Raw genomic sequence first — 18848 nt, forward strand, 5'->3', positions numbered from 1 at the left:
GTAAATCGTTGACTTGCGAAATCTTAAAAACCCACATAATTCGAAAATTGGCTAAAAAGCAATTTCCAATAACTTTTTTATATTCTAATTATCATATTTTTATTTTGTAGTATTTTTTAATCGACGTGCTATGCAATTCATCTCGAAACAGAACTAAATGAATCTACGCTAAATTAGAATGTACACCATACGTTTTGATTGACTTATTTATTTATCGCCGAGCTTCGATATATTGGATGTATTTATATATTTTTTATTTTTTTTTATTTTCATATTTTACGAAAATTGTTGGTATAGTTTATGCATGGTAATTGATAGGCACATAAATGGCCTAATTCAATATTGAATCCAAAAAACGAAACTCGTGAGATTGGACGCAAAAAATACGTATATTATGGGTGTCAAAAGGTAGAGGTGGTGCGACAACAGTTACAACTTGCAAGCAATGATTGTCGGATAAAGAATGAAAGTGAACTCAACTCATAAGTGCAAGTGATGAGTTGTTGCACCGTGAAGATGATAACAGTTCCAACATCGAATTTTAAGAAAATTTTTTGACCCTATAAATTGGAGGTATAATCGGTACGAATCTCAAAATTCCACTTGAATACATTACTCATTATTTTTTTGGTCATTAATCAGTTAGGTAGTCGCTATACGAGCATTCCCAATGGAGGTGGCGAATTCTCGGCGATAAATCGCCGGTTATCGCCGAATTATCGCCGGCCATTGTGGCGAAGTCGGCGATAATTCGGCGATAATGTTGCCGTTGCTTCGCCGAGTGGCGTTCTAACGCCGGATTATCGCCGAGCGATCGCCGGCCACTGTGGCGACGCTCGGCGATAATCGGCGATAATTAAAATTTTTTTTTTTTTTTTTTGAACCCAACGGCTATTTTACATTCCACCCCTATAAATATTTCCTCCACTTCCTCCATTCATCACCCACAATCTTCATTCTCTCCATTTTCAATCTCTTCTCCCAATCTTCAATTTTCATCAAAATTATGAGCTTTTGGAAGAAAAGTTCCCGATCGGGTAAGGATAAGGGTAAGGGGAAAGAGTCGAGTTCACAAATTCCCAACACGGATGAAGCAAACGAGCAGTGGATGCAGTCGTTGTTGGCGATGGGTTCTCCTCCCGGCCAACTTCCATACGGGGGTCCGTCTCCTTTGCAGACTCCTCCGGCGCGGAGACTTTCTCCGTACTTCAACTCTGCCGGCAGAATGCCCTTTCCAGCCGACGATGTGTATCGGCCCCAGTTCGACACCCCCGGATCAACCCCAGGCGACCAAGAATCTCAGGCCGCGACACTGAGCGCGGAGGACTTCGAGGTGGAAGAAACGCCCACCGAGCCGCCTTCTAGGAGCGGGAGGGGGAAGGCGCCGGCGTCGTCGGCTGCGACTGATACGGGTTCCGATGAGAGGCCGAAGCGGGTAAGGACTACTTACACTCTGCAAGAGTCCGAGCTGATAGCCGACTGCTGGGCGGACACGTCACAGGACGCGGAGCGCAGCAACTACCAGACTGAGATCATATTCTGGGAGCGGATTGCCGCGAAGTACAGGAGCCACAAGACTGCCTCAATGAAGGACCATGGCAGCGAGGCGATCCGTCGGCATTGGGAGCGCCTCATGAGGGACTGCGGGCACTTCAACGGTATTTATTCTAACTTGATGACTCACATGACGAGTGGCCAGAACGAGCACATGGTCCGAGATGAGGCCATCCGGATGTATAGTAGCCAGTACTTGTCGACGAAGGGCTTCAAGTATTGGAACATCTACGATAAGCTGAAGGATCTCCCCAAATTCCGGACGGGAATGCACGACGCGCTGCACGGGAAATCGGTGCGCTCGCGACTTAGCGTTTCGGAGAGCGAGGGGAGCGCGGCCCACATCGACTTGAGTGGGGATGGTCCGCACGAGCGCCCGGAGGGAGTGAAGAAGGCGAAGGGGAGGCGGAAGGGGAAGGGCGCAACGTCGGAAGTCGCGTCGGAATCCGTCATCGACTTAGAAAAAGCCACTTATTCGAGCAATGTCGCCAATCTGACCCAGATGTACACGCTGTACTTCACCGGCGGCGGGACCCCTGAAGAAAAGGCGGCCCTCTGGAAATGCATCCAACACCTGCAGAGTACGCTGGGGCTCGATCCCGACGCCCCTCCGGCCCCTCCGTCTTAGATTTTTTTTTTTTAAATCTTTGTTTATTTGCGTTTTTTATTTGTAGTTTTTTTTTTCTCGTTGTATTATATTTTCCAATGATTAATACAACGATGAATTGTTCATTATTAGTCTATTTATTAAATACATTTGTAGGGAAAATTAAATAATATAAAAAATAATGATGTAAAAATGAAATGTTGAGTTAGGGAGAAATAAGGGAGAAATAAGGGAGAAACCAATGTAGCACTTGGCTAAAAACTGGGGATAAATTTTGGTGCTGATGTGGCGCTGATGTGGCAGGAGTTAGGGAGAAATAAGGGAGTTTTTAGGGAACTCCATTGGGAGTGCTCTACTAGTTTTTATTCTTATAATTTTGTGAATAGTTAAAAGTTCTAGTGTTGACTTTATAATATTATAGAGAATTATTATATAATATGATGATGATGATTTACACGATGTGCCTAAACCAACAAATTGATTATATGTGATACATTATGTTGTTAACGTTGTTGTGTTTCTATTAGTAATATGCTGGACTACCTCTACATGTTCTATTATTTTCAAAAAGTTTGTAACAAGTGGGAAAATTACCAGTGTTGCTCTTGAATGCACATTATTGGTTAGCGTTGTTTTGTGCAAAAATATCTGCAGATGATATGAATTAAAACAAAGTTCAATAACTATGACGAATAATTTTTTTTTTTACAAATCACATAGTAGTAACTAATTTTTGTTATCAATGAACACAACTTAAGAGGTTAAGATGTATTAGCGAGATCTCAATGCAAAAATTCAACCAAACTCGTAATTTACTCGATATTGTGATCACCCAATATTAAAAATACATACATTTTGAGGCAAAACTATATCGATGTCACCACTAGTATCAATTTTAGGCATATAACTCCGTTTATTAGATATCTATTTATTAGAAAAACTATTTATTTTATGGCTTCCCATTTAAAGAAGGCATACTCCGTATAAATTTATTTCACATAGATATATCCCTTGTCATAGTAGTTCTACCAAATAAACATTCATAATTAAGTGATCGAGATTATATAGTACTCTTTAGTTACCAATTTGCCACTCCACCATCATATTGCTTCACAAGTAATTTAATTAGCTATTTCTATTCTATAATTTGATACTATTACCGACAAAATTCAAACATGTCAACGACATTAGAATAATCATTTACATCGCTTGTTTACAAATCCACATCCATTGAATCATTAATAAAGTATATATCACACGTTATAAAAGAAGGGGCGTCCGCATATCCATATAACTATAGTATAATCAAGAAGAGCAGTGATAAATTAACAAAATTTGTATATACAAAGTTGGACATTTAAGTGCTAGTGACACATAATATTTTTGTTCTATTAATTAGACATTCTAAATGAACTAAATAAAATAAATCATTACATAATTAAAAATAAAAAATATAGCACTACTATATAGTGACAATATGCTAAATAATTATAGATATAAAATTAAATAAATTTTAAATTAAACTAACATAAAAATATTTGTTAATTACGACACTTTTGGGTCTCTACAACGAAAAAAAAATCATCCGTTACAATTACTTAATTCAATACTAAAATACTATTAATATTAAATTGATATAAAATATAATATACAGCTAAAAGGATAATAATATCATCATATAAAGATAAAATGATGTATAAAACAAATAAAAAACACACACATATAAACATTAGAACAATAAAACAATAGTTCGTAAGATATGAAAAAACTTATATGTGAACAACCTTAATTGTACAATAATAAGAATAGCAAAATAAAGAAAAAATAAATAATAAAATACAAACTTCAATATCTCTTCTCAGCCTTATTTTCCCCCTTGATTCCCAAATAAATGATTTGTGCATATGCGCGAAAACAAATGTGATAGTTTATGATATTCGTCTTCTTTTCTTCCTTACGTCATTTTGTTACTGGGTGTTTGCATGAAAATTATGGAGTGACGAAGTTGACGACAAATGTGTAAAATTGTATCTTCAAAATATTATAGATAGTCAGAAGCTATATTTGTAAAATAAAGGATTATTATAGCCTGGATGGAAAAATTAAAACAAAACTAACAAAAAAATATGACAAACTAACAGAAAACATAAATATGAACTAACATATTTGTAGAAATATTTATAGATATAAAGTATTGAAAATTAATCATAATTGTGGCAGTTACAAATTACTCCTAATAAGGAACAATTAATAATTTTTAATTATAAAAAATGCTGCATTTAAGATGAAACGGTATTTTAAATTGTATTTATAATGAATCATTATTCTTAGGTCCAAAACTTTCCATTAAGCTCTTAAATGCAATGAATTTTAGACGTTTTTGAAAAGTAATGTAATGGCCATTGGGAAGGAATATGTTATTCCACAAATATTTAAATTGATCTCATAACTTATAAGTACTCTAAAATAAGCACAAAACTTATAAGTATTTTAAAAGAAGGCCAAAACTCACCTTTTATATATGTATAGATTTTACATTTTAAAATGTAATATATTACATATCTACCCTTTAATTGATTATTTAGGAAAGATTAAGTTTCGCATAATCAATATTTATGTATTTAAGGAATGATTAGTAATTGATTATGTATACTAACCGTTACATAATTTTTTCTTTCATTAACAAAAATGAGGATATTTCTTCTCCATTTAATAAAAATTTAAAATCTCCCCTACAAATTAGCTAGATTCATATGGTTCATGATTTCATAATTTTCGGATGAATATTTTGATTAGGAATAAATTAAAATAAATTTAATTAAAAATTTACAATATTTCTAGTAAGATATTATAGATTCATATCAAATTTGCAAAATACTACTACTATAAGGACTCGTTTGATAAAAAAGATAGGATATGAGAAGATATGTAAAACAAGATAAGAAATACGGGCTTCATGTCAAGATATGCAAAAATATTTTTTTTTTCCGTTGTTGTTTGATAGAAAAGAAATTATCTAAATTTGTATTGTATATTAAATAACATGGCTTAACTTGACAAATTGGTGAGATACATACACAAGGTTAATGTTATAATTTTGGTAAGATTAGATATGGCCCTGGTCTTATATTGGGCTTCGAGTTAAGCTTAACTATGATATCAAACAATTAGAAATGTCCATATATAATTCTCTATCTTGGTATTACTAACTTATCAAACATGCCCCTAAAAGGATTCCAAGTTGACTTGCATTCTAAAATGGAGAATTTTATTTAATATTCAAACAATAATATAAAAGTTTATATTCTCTCCGTCCCCAAAAAGTATGAACTTTAAGTTCGCCACGAGTTTTAATGCATTATTGGTAAAGTAAAAGAGAGATGGATAGAGAAAGTCTTTTTAAGTATTGTTAGTGGAGAATGAGTCCCACCTCATTAGAGAAGAGAATTTTCAAAATTGGAATGTTAATACTCTTTCGGGACGGACAAAAAAGAAAATAGTGCATATTCTTCAGAGACGGAGGGAGTATATCGTTTGAGTTTGCTTTAGAACTGTTTTAATTCACTCATCTAATAGTCATTAATACCAAATTACTCCCTCCGTCCCCGATTAAGAGTCACATTTTTCCATTTCGGTCCGTCTCCAATTAAGAGTCACACTTCATTTTTACCATAAATAGTAAGTAGGTCCCACATTCCACTAACTCAATTCACTCACATTTTATTATAAAACCAATATAAAAAAATGGGTCCCACAATCCACTAACTTTTTCAACCGACTTTTTTTTCATTTCTTAAAACCCGTGTCCGGTCAAAGTGTGACTCCTAATCGGGTACAGAGGGAGTATTTTATTATAAAATAATTTTAAAATTTAAAATTATAAAAGCGACTATATGTATATATATTCTTTATATTATCCTTGAACGAAAAAATGGTTATCATTAGCATCTAATTGTGTTGCTATTAAATAATCTTTAAAATTCTAAGTTTATAAAAACAAATACATGTATATATACTTCATTTCTTAGTATTATCATCCAACAAAATAATCATAGTCATACTCATCCAGTTATTTATAATTTTTAAAATTTTAAGTTATAAAACGATTGCATCTATATATACTTAATTTCTTAGTGTTATTATCCAACGAAATAATTATAATCATTCCCATCAAATTATTTTATTATAAAATTATCTATAAAAATTTCGAGTTATAAAAACAACTACATGTATATATACTTCATTTCTTAGTGTTGTTATCCAACGAAATGATCATAGTCATTCTTATTCAATTATTTTGTTTAAATTATTTAAAATTCTAAGTTATAAAACGACTACATGTATATATACTTAGTGTTATCATCCAACGAAATAATCATAGTCATCAAATAATTACTTTAATATTATGTAAAATTCTAAATTATAAAAAAACATATATTTAATTTCTTAGTGTTATCATTCAACATAATAATCATAGTCATTTACATCTAACCATTTTATTAATAAAAAAACATTATCTAAGTTATAAAAACGACATGTATATATAGTACTAATTTCTTATTGTTATCATCCAACGAAATAATATTAGTCATTCACATCTAATTATTTTTTGTTAAATAATTCTTAAACCTTAAAGTTATAAAATGATTACATGTATATATACTAGTGTTATCATCTAACGAAATAATATTAGTCATTCGCTTCCTAGAATATTGCTTATTAAATAATCAATAAAATTTTAAGTTATAAAAATGACTACGTGTATATTTAATTTGTTAGTGTCATCGTCTAAGGAAATAATCTTTAAAATTCTAAGTTAATAAAAACAACTACATGTACACATACTTTACTTTTAAGTGTTATCATCCAACGAAATAATAACAGTCATTCTCATCCAATTATATTATTTAAAAATTATTCTTATAATTCTAAGTCATACAAGCGATTGTATGTATATATACTTAATTTCTTAGTGTTATCATCCAACAAAAGTATTCCACCTCTTCTATTAAAAATGAAATATTTTTTTTGAACTGTCCCACAAAAATGACACATTTGCTAAAATAAAAATAAAATCATCTCTATTTTTTTTCTTTTTTAATTTTTTCTCTTTTTATTTAACTCAAAAAAAATAATAGTACCATCATCCTGTGAGGGAAATAAATATTTTATAATTTAATTAAACACAAAAATAATTATCATTCACATTTAATTATTTTATTATTAATTTATCACTAAAATTTTAAGCTATATAAACAACTAGATGTATATACATTTTCGAATATGATCATTCACTAAAATAATACTACTAATTTTTTTAGTCTTATTTTATTATTAATTTATCACTAAAATTTTAAGCTATATAAACAACTAGATGTATATACATTTTCGAATATGATTATTCACTAAAATAATACTAATTTTTTTAGTCTTTACTATTTTATTAGTATATAATTGATACTATATTGGAGCTTGGTTCTTGTAAACTTTTGTTTTTTCTCCCCTTAAATTTATACTACTATATAATATTGATTAAAAATTATAAAGTATTTTTTTTTTGTTTTCATCACTTTACTGTTAATACACAAGAAATAAGTATAACAATTTTATGATATGTAATCTTATAATTTTGAATTTAACTATAGATTAGTGCTAAATATTAGCAGTAGTATATTTATTTGTTTAAAACATACGTATAAGCATTAAGAAACAATCTTGGCTAGATAAATTTTAATTATCTTAATTTATGAAATTTTCCATAAATATTGTATTGATCTTCCATATATTCATAATTTTCCATATATATATAAAAAGGGTAAACTAGTAAGAAAATAATAAAACCGGTTTAAATAAAAACCGGTTTAAAATATAAGGGCATTTTCTATATTAATAAATCATTAACCCAATCAGAATTAACCGCAAAATTAAATAATGAATTTAATGATATGGTACATCTTTCTCAAATAAATATAGAATTTAATGATCGAATATTTGAATTTGTCGGTTCTAACGTAATTTTGGCAATCATACAATTCTATCCTAAAATTTCACTATTTAATTATATCACAATCTTTGCAACTTGTATTACTTTTTCAATCGCTTGAGATAATCATTTCCGAAAACTAAAACTAAAGGGAAAAATAATACTACCTTTGTCTCATAAGTGTCATATTTTATCATTTTAGTCTGTTTCATAATAAGAGTCACATTTTACTTTTACTATAAATGCTAGACTCCACGTTCTATCAACTAATTCTACTCACATTTTATTATAAAATTAATATATAAAAGTGAAATTCATAATCCATTAATTTATTAAACCCACTTTTGTTTCCAATAATAAAATTGGTGGAGTACTACTTATAAGTTCAAAAATTAGATAAATCATTGTGTAATTGTTAGAAACTAAAAATAAAATCGAGGAGTTACACAGATTAAAAGAAAATTGATAAAAACACTGAATCAAGTTACAATTGCTAGAAAAATTATACTAATAAATTGAGAAATTTCAAAGATTAAAAGAAAATTTATAAAATCACTTAAAATAGAGATTCTTAGTCCTTAAATATGGAAAAATCAGAAAACAGAAACGGATATAGAGACTCCCCCAGCGGTAAAGTGATGTATAAGTAGAAAATACAGCCGTTGTCAGTTATTCCGTATTCTACGCAGTATTCAATACTACACCGACGACGCCGACGTGGCCACGTGCCGCTTTCTCCCACGCATTCTTCAAACTAGCCAGGGGCACAAACGTCATTTCACTCCCCTCCCCCGGCCGCCCGATATCGACTTCCGTCACCAGTCACCACTCTCTTCATTCTCTCACTCCACACACTCTCTCTCACTACACTAGTGGTTAGCTGCAGCTTAATACTTATATAAATATACACACACTAATAAATATAGAGTGAGAGGGAGAGAGGGGGAGGTGTGAGAAGAAGTTGAGGAGTAATGCTGGTGCAGTTGCCGTTTGATTCGATGATTTTTTGCTGAGATCGTGTGAGGAGGTATGGTGTTTTCTCGAATGATTTGTTTACTATATATGTGGCGGTTTTGTTATTTTTTCGAGTTATGGCAGTTGAATTTGCTTTTTCGAATATTAAATAAAGTGTATCCACCTTTATAATTGATCTCGACTCTCGAGTGCTGTTTTTCAATCTTGCGTTTCACGCTTCAGCTTGTCTACTTTATCATGGTTGAAATGCAACTTTATAGGAAACATGAGCTAGAGTACTGTTTCGGAGTGTGGAAGCTTTTGACACATTTGTTAATTAGTGATTTGCTGCGTTTATTGCTCTAATTTTGTTTCTCAATTTGACTGTTAGATTGCAGTTATTCATAATGTGCGATCGGATCCTGCATTTAGTTTGTTGATTTTGGTAAGGATTGTGTTTCTTTGTTCGGGCATATTTGGAATCGAAGCTTCTCTGCCATACAATTACAAACCCTAACGCTGAGGTCTCAGTTGAATCCCTCTCAATGTAGTTGTTTGAAGTATATATATTTGTTTGTGTATGCATCTTTCTTCCTGTTAAATGGGGTTGTGGGGAGCCACTATTTTTGTTTTCAAGGGCCTTACCAGATTTGGTGTTTAAAATAATGAAGAATGGGCTACAGGGAAATATCATCATTACTTGGAGTCGAAGGATAGTTGGGGTCCCCATTAAACTAAACTTTCTGTTTACTTTTTGTTGATGCTGCCTAAAAAGATGGAACTCTTAGGTTTCTGGTTGGAGAAAGGGATTACCGAGGGCATTAAGCAAATTGGCCAATCACCACCAACTACTGATTAATACTGTTTTAGCATAAGCGATGTCATGTTAGTGGGTAAAATCATGTTTAACTAGCTTCATCAACTACTGGTGAAAACTGCATTAGAGTGTGGGTATTTCAAGCACAACTAACTTATCTCTAGTAACCTAACTGTCTTGCCTTTTTAAGTACGATGAAGGGTACGTCAAATATCTTTGTATTTATATATTGTTTGTTTGGGTTGCTGGTAGGTTCCTGAGTATGGACTTCTCATCTCTCGTGTGATTGAAGTAGATTTGAGGAGGTGGGAAAAACAATGGGGGCTATTGGTTCTGAGGAGTTGATCAATTGGGAGAAAATGCAGGGGTTTGGGAATGGGAAAGAAGAGAAGATATTGGTACTGGTGAGGTTAAGGCCGTTGAGTGAAAAAGAGAGTGCACGGGCTGAAGTTTCAGACTGGGAATGCATCAACTCAACCACCATTTTGTACCGGAACAGCCTTCAGGAGCGCTCTGGACTACCTACAGCTTACTCATTTGGTATTTCTGTTCGCATTGTCATTTACATTGGTCAAAATTCAAGCATATCATACGAAAACGAAACTGATTAATTCAGCAACATTTTATTATACACCTTTTTTTTAATCAAGAAATGGGATTTGGAGGTGTCTGATGTCTATAGTCTCCCCCATACTTCTGTTAATATTCACTATCTTAGGAAACCAAGCTATCACTACTATCTCCAAGTAGCACTGGAACATCCTAAATATATTAGAAGCATTTGAATACAACTTGCCATTTAGATCAATTTGTTAATTAACTTATTTGTGATACCTGTACCTTACTCTGTTTTTACTTTGTTTTGTTTTTCCATGTTCAATTTATGGTGGTAGATAGAGTATTTCGAGGTGACTGCACAACAAGGGAAGTTTATGATGAGGGTACAAAGGACATTGCTCTATCAGTTGTTGGTGGCATCAATTGTGAGAATTGTGTTTATACATTGCTGAATCCTTGTTCACTATGAGAGGTCTTTTTCCCTCTGCTTTCTACAGATTAACTCTTTTAACAGATTTCAACTAATTTTCATTCAGCAACTATCTTTGCATATGGTCAAACAAGCAGCGGAAAGACTTACACTATGAATGGTATAACTGATTATGCTGTGGCTGATATTTATGATAACATACAGAAGGTGTGTGAGTATAGTTAATTTTTCACTATCCTGGTGATACTAGACCAGACAAATGATTATTCTAGAAGTTCTCTTTCCACTTGGAAGCCATATTGAAAATTTTCTTCTGCCTGAACCAGCATGAAGAAAGAGCATTCGTCTTAAAGTTCTCTGCGATGGAGATTTACAATGAAGTTGTTAGAGACCTCCTTAGCACAGATAATTCTCCACTAAGACTCCTCGATGATCCGGAAGTGAGTTTTTCCTCAACTCTATTTCCCACCTTGTTTCATTTGTGTATGTATCATATATTTTATTTGTTCTGTAGAAGGGGACTATAATAGAGAAACTCACAGAAGAAACATTGAGAGACCGTGATCACCTCAAGGAGTTGTTATCCATATGTGAAGGTTAGATGAACTCCACCTTGATTTTGTCGTTATACTTCAACAATTCATTAGTTAACCATCATATATATTATTCGACTTTTTAATCTCTCTTTTAACTCATGTATAGCACAAAGGCAAATTGGAGAGACCTTATTGAATGAAACAAGCTCCAGATCCCATCAAATTCTCAGATTGGTTAGCTCCCCTAGCTCTTTGTCTTAGTCGATTTTTTCATTCTCCAGTGACATTCATGTTATATAAGCTCTTGTTGTGTGTCTTCTTGATCTAATTCCTCCAGACAATTGAAAGTTCTGCTCGTGAGTTTATAGGGAAGGGCAACTCAACCACCCTTGCTGCTAGTGTGGTATAGGAAATTTGAATTTGTCATGATTTTCCTAAATATTTAGTAGTATAATAAATCTGAAAGGTATTGGAACATGGCTCTGCAGAACTTTGTGGATCTGGCAGGAAGTGAGCGGGCATCTCAAGCTAACTCAGTTGGACAGAGGCTGAAAGAAGGCTGCCATATTAATCGTAGTTTGCTCACTCTGAGCACGGTGATTCGCAAGCTGAGGTTTGTGGATTCTTTTGGCCTGCTGAGTTTGTTAGCTGCTTGATTTCATTTTTGTGAAATAATGTGCTATAAGGGATTCATGAATCGGAGCTTTTTTTGGATCAATTTGTTAATTACTGGCTAAGGTTGATTGTATTTGTTAATTGAGAATTGATCTTTACTCTAATATAATCCACGTGTTTTTGGACAAGTAGGCAAGCTAGCAAGCATATGCATAGATGTCCTATCAGAATTTAATCTAATGAAGTAGCATGCAAGTGCTATTCACATCGTTTTATTGCAAGTTCCATTTGTATCAGCTTTTGAATAATATGATTTACTGCAGCAAAGGGCGAAATGGGCATGTTAATTACAGAGACTCAAAGCTTACACGTATACTACAGCCTGCTTTGGGAGGCAATGCAAGAACTGCAATCATTTGCAATTTGAGCCCTGCAAGAAGCCATGTTGAGCAATCTAGGAATACACTCTTATTTGCTTGCTGTGCAAAGGAAGTATCAACTAATGCACAGGTCAATGTAGTGATGTCAGATAAGGCATTGGTGAAACATCTTCAGAAAGAGGTAGCAAGGTTGGAGACTGAGTTAAAAATTCCAGCATCAATATGCGATCATGCGCCATCACTAAGAAAGAAAGATATGCAGATTGAAAAGGTAATGCCTTACTCATTAATTTAAATTGCATACTTTTGTCTTTTCCTACAGCTTCTGAATGCTGTGTTTATTGTCTTTAATAACCTAAATGTTATTCGTGTTGAGGTGAAATTGCAAAATTTATCATTTGATGTTGTCATAATGGGTTTTACCATTCTTTAATCAAACTGGCGAACTTAACCTTCCTCATTATGTTGCTTGCTCTGCAGTTGGAGAAAGAGGTCAGGGAGCTCAAGAGGCAACTAAATATTGCCAATTTGAAAATTGAGGACTTAATCCAAGAGGCTGAAAGTATCAAACGTTCAAAACAACTCAATGGGTCGTTTAATGAAAACCTTAGGTGTAATGGAGAATCGGACCTATTGCTTCCGGAAAACAGTGAGGATCAATATTTATCGGATGGTACATCTTATCTAAGTCATGTTATAAAGAGAAATCCTATCAAAGTTGAAGAAAATTGTGATGACATCAAGGAAGTTCGATGCATTGAGATGGATGAATCTTCTCAGAGTAGAGCATGCGAGTCTTTTGGCCAGTCGACTAGTAATAATGAACAAATGTTGCAAGCATGGATGGAGCCTGGTAGTAATGGTCACATTGGGGATCATGAGGTGCTATCGGCTTCACCTAGACAAGTGAGTGGTGCTGCAAATGGTTACTCATATGATGGAGAAGCACATAGAGTTCAAGATGTGAGGAATATCACTGATTCTGTTTTCCGCCCCTACCCTGATTCATCGTCTTCTGGTGCTCGATCAACTAGTCTAATGAGTTCTGGCAGCATAAAGTTAAGTAGAAGCCGAAGCTGTAGAGCTAGTTTAATGACTTGCTTATCTGATTTTGAGACTGCCGAAGAAAGTCAGAGCACACCTCCTCATGTCTTTGAAAATGATTTCACTGGAAGACCTGAAAGCGGCGCCCTCAGGAAGCACTGGAAACTTCCCCCAACAATCTATGGTGCAAATAATGCAAAATTGACGAGAAGCGATTCTCTAAACTCTGATTGTAGTAGTTTCATTGACGAAGCTAAAAATCAGAGCAGCTCCCATGGAGAAGAAGATATTCCAACTCTTGGTTCCTTTGTTGCAGGACTCAAGGAGATGGCAAAGCTTCAATATGAAAACGTAGTTATTTTCTTCTTACATGGTTTCTGTTTGTAGCCATCAAGCAGAGAACTCATTATTTGACCCTGCTTTGTTTCCTCAGGTTGAAGGAACAGGAACAGGAACAGGAACCGGAGATGAAAATGGCGCTAGAGATCTCGCTTTGGTCCAGATGCAAGATTGGCCCATGAAATTTGAGAAGCTGCAGAAACTGATTGTCGAACTATGGCACGATTGCAATGTTTCATTAGTCCACAGGACATACTTCATCCTCCTCATTAAAGAAGATTTCACAGATTCCATTTATATGGAGGTAGAGTATAGGAGACTATCCTTCCTAAAGGATACATTTTCCGGTGGCAACTCAGTCATACAGGACGGCCGTACACTCACGCTGGCCTCTAGGTATGTCTATATCCTCATTCACATTTCATTCATCAGTCACGAATTCGCCACTCTTTCGTTATGCAGAGTTAAATGGCCTTCAAATATGGCATCTAATTTCATTGAGTTTGATAATCTATACATATAATAAAGGAGCATTGTTCTACAAATTTTGGTTTGCCTATAATTTCATTGGATATAATTTTTATTTATACTGCTTTATGATATTGAATGAGTACTATATAATTTATTTATTGTGTGCATTATATATTTGTTCTATGAAAAGGGCATCGTTAGCTTACATGTTGGACTAACTTTTGTGAACTATGTGCTCTCAAATAAACAGCAAAAGAGCTCTTCATCGTGAGAGGGAAACGCTGAGCAGGCTTATGGGTAGAAGGTGTACGGAGGATGAGAGGAACATGCTTTACACGGATTGGGGCGTTGCTCTCGGCTCCAAGAGGAGGAGGCGGCAACTGGTTCATCTCTTGTACAGCGACACTCAAGACATGGGCCGCGTTAGCCGGAGCGCTGCTGTGGTGGCCAAGCTTATCGGATTCTCGGAGAATGGGGTGGCCCTGAAGGAAATGTTTGGACTCAGTTTCACACCTCCACGCATGACCAGAAGATCGTTTAGCTGGAAAAATAGTATGTCGTCCCTTTTGTGAGGTCGGCTCAACGAGAAGTTCTTACATGTTTAACGACGCCGTTGTGTGTTTAACGACGCCGTTTTCCTGGAAGTTTTAATTTTCATTCAAACTCTATCTTGATATCCTAGTTTAAAATTTAAATCTAACGAATAGCATGAATTTAGAAGATGGAATTTACTGTTCTAAATTTCAAACGATTAAGTTTATCACTTCATCTTCACTGGATAAAAGATTTGGAATATATTCCATTTAGTTTGTAATTTTGTAAAGAAAATTGTTGTAATGATATGATCTATTTAAACTTGGTATGAATTTAACAACTCCCTAAAATTTTGTAATCATTGGAGGGTTGATGTGAGTGACGCAACCTCAATATTTGTTCTTCAAATAATATCAAGTTGACATGCTAATAATCAGAATAAAACTATAGTGTCGTGTCAAGTTACAATAAATCAAAAGATGGTGATATTATTATAGTAATATTTTAAAAGTCAAGTTCAAATAAAAATTGGAAAAACCTTAAAAATTTGGAACATTAAAAGGCTTAACACTAAGAAAAAAGCTCCTATACATCTAAACAGAATGGGCCTTTATTGACACGTGATGCAGGCCCAAATGTTCCTTTTATTGAGGCCCAAATCATCGAAACGACGCCGTGCCATAAAGGACCAAAGTAGGAAAGGCGAGTCGCGATTCGAGTTTACTAGAAACTGGGTTGTATCAGAAATCAGAGAGATAGAGAGAGAGAGAGAATGAGCTTAAGTACGGCGTCGTATGTGGCTCGGCGAGCAGCGCAGAAGGAGAGGGTTCGCATCCTCTACCGGAAAGCTCTCAAGGAAACTCTCAATTGGGCGGTTCACCGCCATATCTTTTATTCCGATGTAATTTTTCTGTTTCTCTCCATTTCTTCATACATTCATTCGATCTCGGGTTTTGATCGGATAATTTTATGTGAACAATTCTTCGCTACTTAGACGAGATTAAATTTCTGCTGGATTTGGCTCTAACCGAGGTTTTTTTTTTGCTGTCTATTGGTTGTGCGTTTTTTTATCAGGCTGATGCTCTAAGAGAGAAATTCGAGGCGAATAAACACGTGGTTTGTTCTCTATTTTTATCATGTACTTTGAATTTGTTCGTTATGAATTAGAGATTTTTTCGCATTTCAGTGTAATGGTGGTTGCTTAATTTCATGAATTGAGCTGTTTGATTGAGTCTCCTATGTTCAATTAACTGTTAATAAGCTTATTTGACCTGGCTTTGGTAAGTTATTTCAATGCCATTACTATAATGTAAGGATTTTTGGTAAAAAAAGAAACTAAGAGAAATGTTGGATCTGGAAAAGAGCGATCAAGTATGTAATTCGACCGGAAACACAATGTTGGATTGATTGGGTTCCCCTCTGCTCATATTCCAGGAGGATATTGAACTGATTGATAGAATGATAGCAGCTGGTGAGGCGGAGCACAACAAATGGAGGCATCCCGATCCTTACATTGGTATGTTGATCTAAATGTTGAATTATTTTTTATCTAGGCATAGCGTGGAAAGTACATTGATGAGCACAAAAACTCCAAGTTGAAGAGGATGATATTTATGGTGGAATTTTACACTTCCATAATTTATTGTCTTTCATATAAACAGTTTTAGCATGAGAACAGATTGAGAAATTATATCTTACAATGCTATTTGTTCTTCACAGAGAGAAGGAACCAGTTGCATTAGATGTCTTTCTTGGAATGTTGATTTAATATAGTGTCATGTAAACCAGCTGCTAAAGATGATAATAGCATAGTACTAAATGTAATGGTTTGTATCAAATGGCAAAAAAATAGGAGCATTGGGGAAAATCCCAACCATGTTGAGTATCTAGGTGCAAGTTGAATTAGTCGGTGCATTCATATAACTTGTGAGCAATGTCTATTCCTTGTTAACTGAAGCTAGCATAATCTTTTGCCTTTTGGAGGGCTCAAGAAACTATTGGATGATACTAGTAAATTGTTATATCAGTCTGTTAAGTAGTAACTATCTTTTTTTGTTTAATTATTAGGCTGCTTACTTTTTGATGGTTCACAAATTTTTTTTCCTTTCTACAGTTCCTTGGGCACCTGGTGGCTCCAAATTCTGCAGGAATCCGGCACCACCTCCAGGGGTAATTGATCAAATACTGATTACTACTTGGCTTGATTTAGTTCATAGGCTATTTATTTAGTTTGCATTTTCTCTTTTCTTATCTTTTCTGCATTCAGAAAACTTATTTCCATTTCGGCATTTTCAGTTAACATTCGGTGCATTACTATGATTGATTAATAGTAGTGTTTACATAATAATAATAGTACATGTTTTCTTATTAACTTTTCACTGATCTTGACTGGTCTTAAAGGAAAACTAAGTTTTTAGTAGTATTAGTATTAGTATTATTATTATTTTTTATTTTATGCATTAGATTTCCTTTTTTTTCTGTTATAAGTGCACTGATGTCTGCCTGCTGAATGGATGAGATGATAGCTCATTATGATGCCTGGTTTGGCTCTATGCCCCCATATTCACTTGTATTGTTTGCATTATACCAAAAATTACAAACAAGAGTATGCAATTATTATACCATGTAATCGCAAGACTTACGCTCAAGTGATTAAGCAACTTGTGACATAATATTGCTGTATGGTTAATGCAGATTGAGATTATACACAACTATGGCATGGAAGAGCGTGAATGAAGAGGATCCATCATCCTCTGAAATAAATGAAGGTTGGTATTTTGATATCATTATTCTCATCAACTCTGTCATTCCTATTACTATGGTAGTAAGGTTGCAATAAACATGAATTAAACATCAGTAACATTCCTCCTTCTGTCTGGGCATTTGCTTTTATAAACCCCAACCCCATCCCCACCACGGCACCACCCACACCACCTATTCTTTCTTTGAGAGGCACACAAGAATGGCCGGGCCATAGTTATCATGATGTCCTGATGAGATCTTAATGACTAATGTTGCAGATTGGAGGTCCACAAATCATGATAGGAGGACGAGTTCTGTTCTAGTTTGTGGTCTGTGGTTTTCAATTTAAGATTTTTCTTTAGAAAGAGATGTTGGCGATCATTCTTGTATTTGAGTAGTTGTGACTCCCAAAATTGGACGTGGTTAAATTCTTGTTGGATAATCACTGCCTGTTTCTTTCCATGTTTGGAAAACTCACCGAAGCTTGCTGTCTGTAACTTTCAACCAGGACTCTTTCCTTGAAATCTGGATGACAGATGTTTATAACATGTGTTTTGCAATAATCATCTCATTTTTGTCATCAATGATGCATTTGACAGATGATTATAACATGTGTTTGCAATAAATTCTCAGTTTGTTATCAGTGATATGTTTTAGATTGCACTTGTTTTATTAATGTTAAAATGTACCCTTCCCTGGCAATTGTCAATTTTCCAATGCTTGTTGCTTGGGATGTCATATATTTCCAAGTTGCACCTCCGTTGCATATGCTCTGTAGACTGTAGCCTTCAATTTTTGGCGAATATTGGCCTTTTTCTTAAGGGAACTAGAGAAAGGGTATGTGCGTCAAAATTTGACCCTTTTCTTAATGGATGTTTGCCAACTGCAATGCACGCAAACTCGCTATGATTATGAATTTTAACATATGCATACCCTTTGTTTTTGTTAGATTGTTAATAATGATTTCTCATAGTGGAGCCCAAGTAGTGTTTGTTGTGTGGAAAAGTTTATATAAATGGAAATGGATTGTTTTTATGTGACAGACGAAACAAAAAGAAATATAGCCTAATTTTTCTATGGGGCAGAGGGAGTACATCTCCTTTTGTTTGCCAACGAAATTCTGTCGAAGCATTATATAGTATCACACTGATCTTCACACTAAATGGTTTTTCATGCGTGTTGCCATATTGCACAAGAAACAAATAGCCTAAGGAAATCCAACGTGCCTAAGCTTCTTAAGAGTAACAAAGCTTCAAACGCAAAATTAAAAGAAAGAGCAGATGG

The 18848-nt window shown here is 34.3% G+C and overlaps 2 protein-coding genes across 4 annotated transcripts; both read left to right on the forward strand.

Moving 5' to 3' along the window:
* The first annotated feature begins 8918 nt into the window (after nucleotides 1-8918).
* LOC125188546 (kinesin-like protein KIN-7F) lies at nucleotides 8919-15162 on the forward strand. Of its 3 annotated transcripts, none has more exons than XM_048085476.2 (14): nucleotides 8919-9171; nucleotides 9490-9622; nucleotides 10168-10455; nucleotides 10809-10898; nucleotides 11010-11110; nucleotides 11230-11343; nucleotides 11418-11499; nucleotides 11606-11673; nucleotides 11777-11842; nucleotides 11928-12052; nucleotides 12378-12705; nucleotides 12915-13829; nucleotides 13912-14213; nucleotides 14539-15162. In XM_048085476.2, exons 3-14 carry the CDS (start codon nucleotides 10233-10235, stop codon nucleotides 14858-14860), a joined length of 2736 nt encoding a protein of 911 aa, XP_047941433.1. In that variant the 5' UTR covers nucleotides 8919-9171; nucleotides 9490-9622; nucleotides 10168-10232; the 3' UTR covers nucleotides 14861-15162. The 3 variants fall into 3 exon arrangements, with proteins under 3 accessions (XP_047941433.1, XP_047941435.1, XP_047941434.1); XM_048085478.2 differs by having other exon boundaries at nucleotides 9490-9543; XM_048085477.2 differs by lacking the exon at nucleotides 9490-9622.
* Nucleotides 15163-15536: 374 nt separating this feature from the next.
* On the forward strand, nucleotides 15537-18207 carry LOC125186439 (NADH dehydrogenase [ubiquinone] 1 beta subcomplex subunit 9-like). Its single transcript, XM_048082805.2, has 6 exons — nucleotides 15537-15723; nucleotides 15897-15938; nucleotides 16257-16338; nucleotides 16936-16991; nucleotides 17517-17590; nucleotides 17843-18207. Exons 1-5 carry the CDS (start codon nucleotides 15595-15597, stop codon nucleotides 17556-17558), a joined length of 351 nt encoding a protein of 116 aa, XP_047938762.1. The 5' UTR covers nucleotides 15537-15594; the 3' UTR covers nucleotides 17559-17590; nucleotides 17843-18207.
* Nucleotides 18208-18848: the final 641 nt, after the last annotated feature.

The sequence above is a fragment of the Salvia hispanica genome, chromosome 5 (assembly GCF_029641045.1).
Source record: "Salvia hispanica isolate PSC_SH4W2 chromosome 5, Shi_PSC_v1, whole genome shotgun sequence".
NCBI classification, from domain to species: domain Eukaryota; kingdom Viridiplantae; phylum Streptophyta; class Magnoliopsida; order Lamiales; family Lamiaceae; genus Salvia; species Salvia hispanica.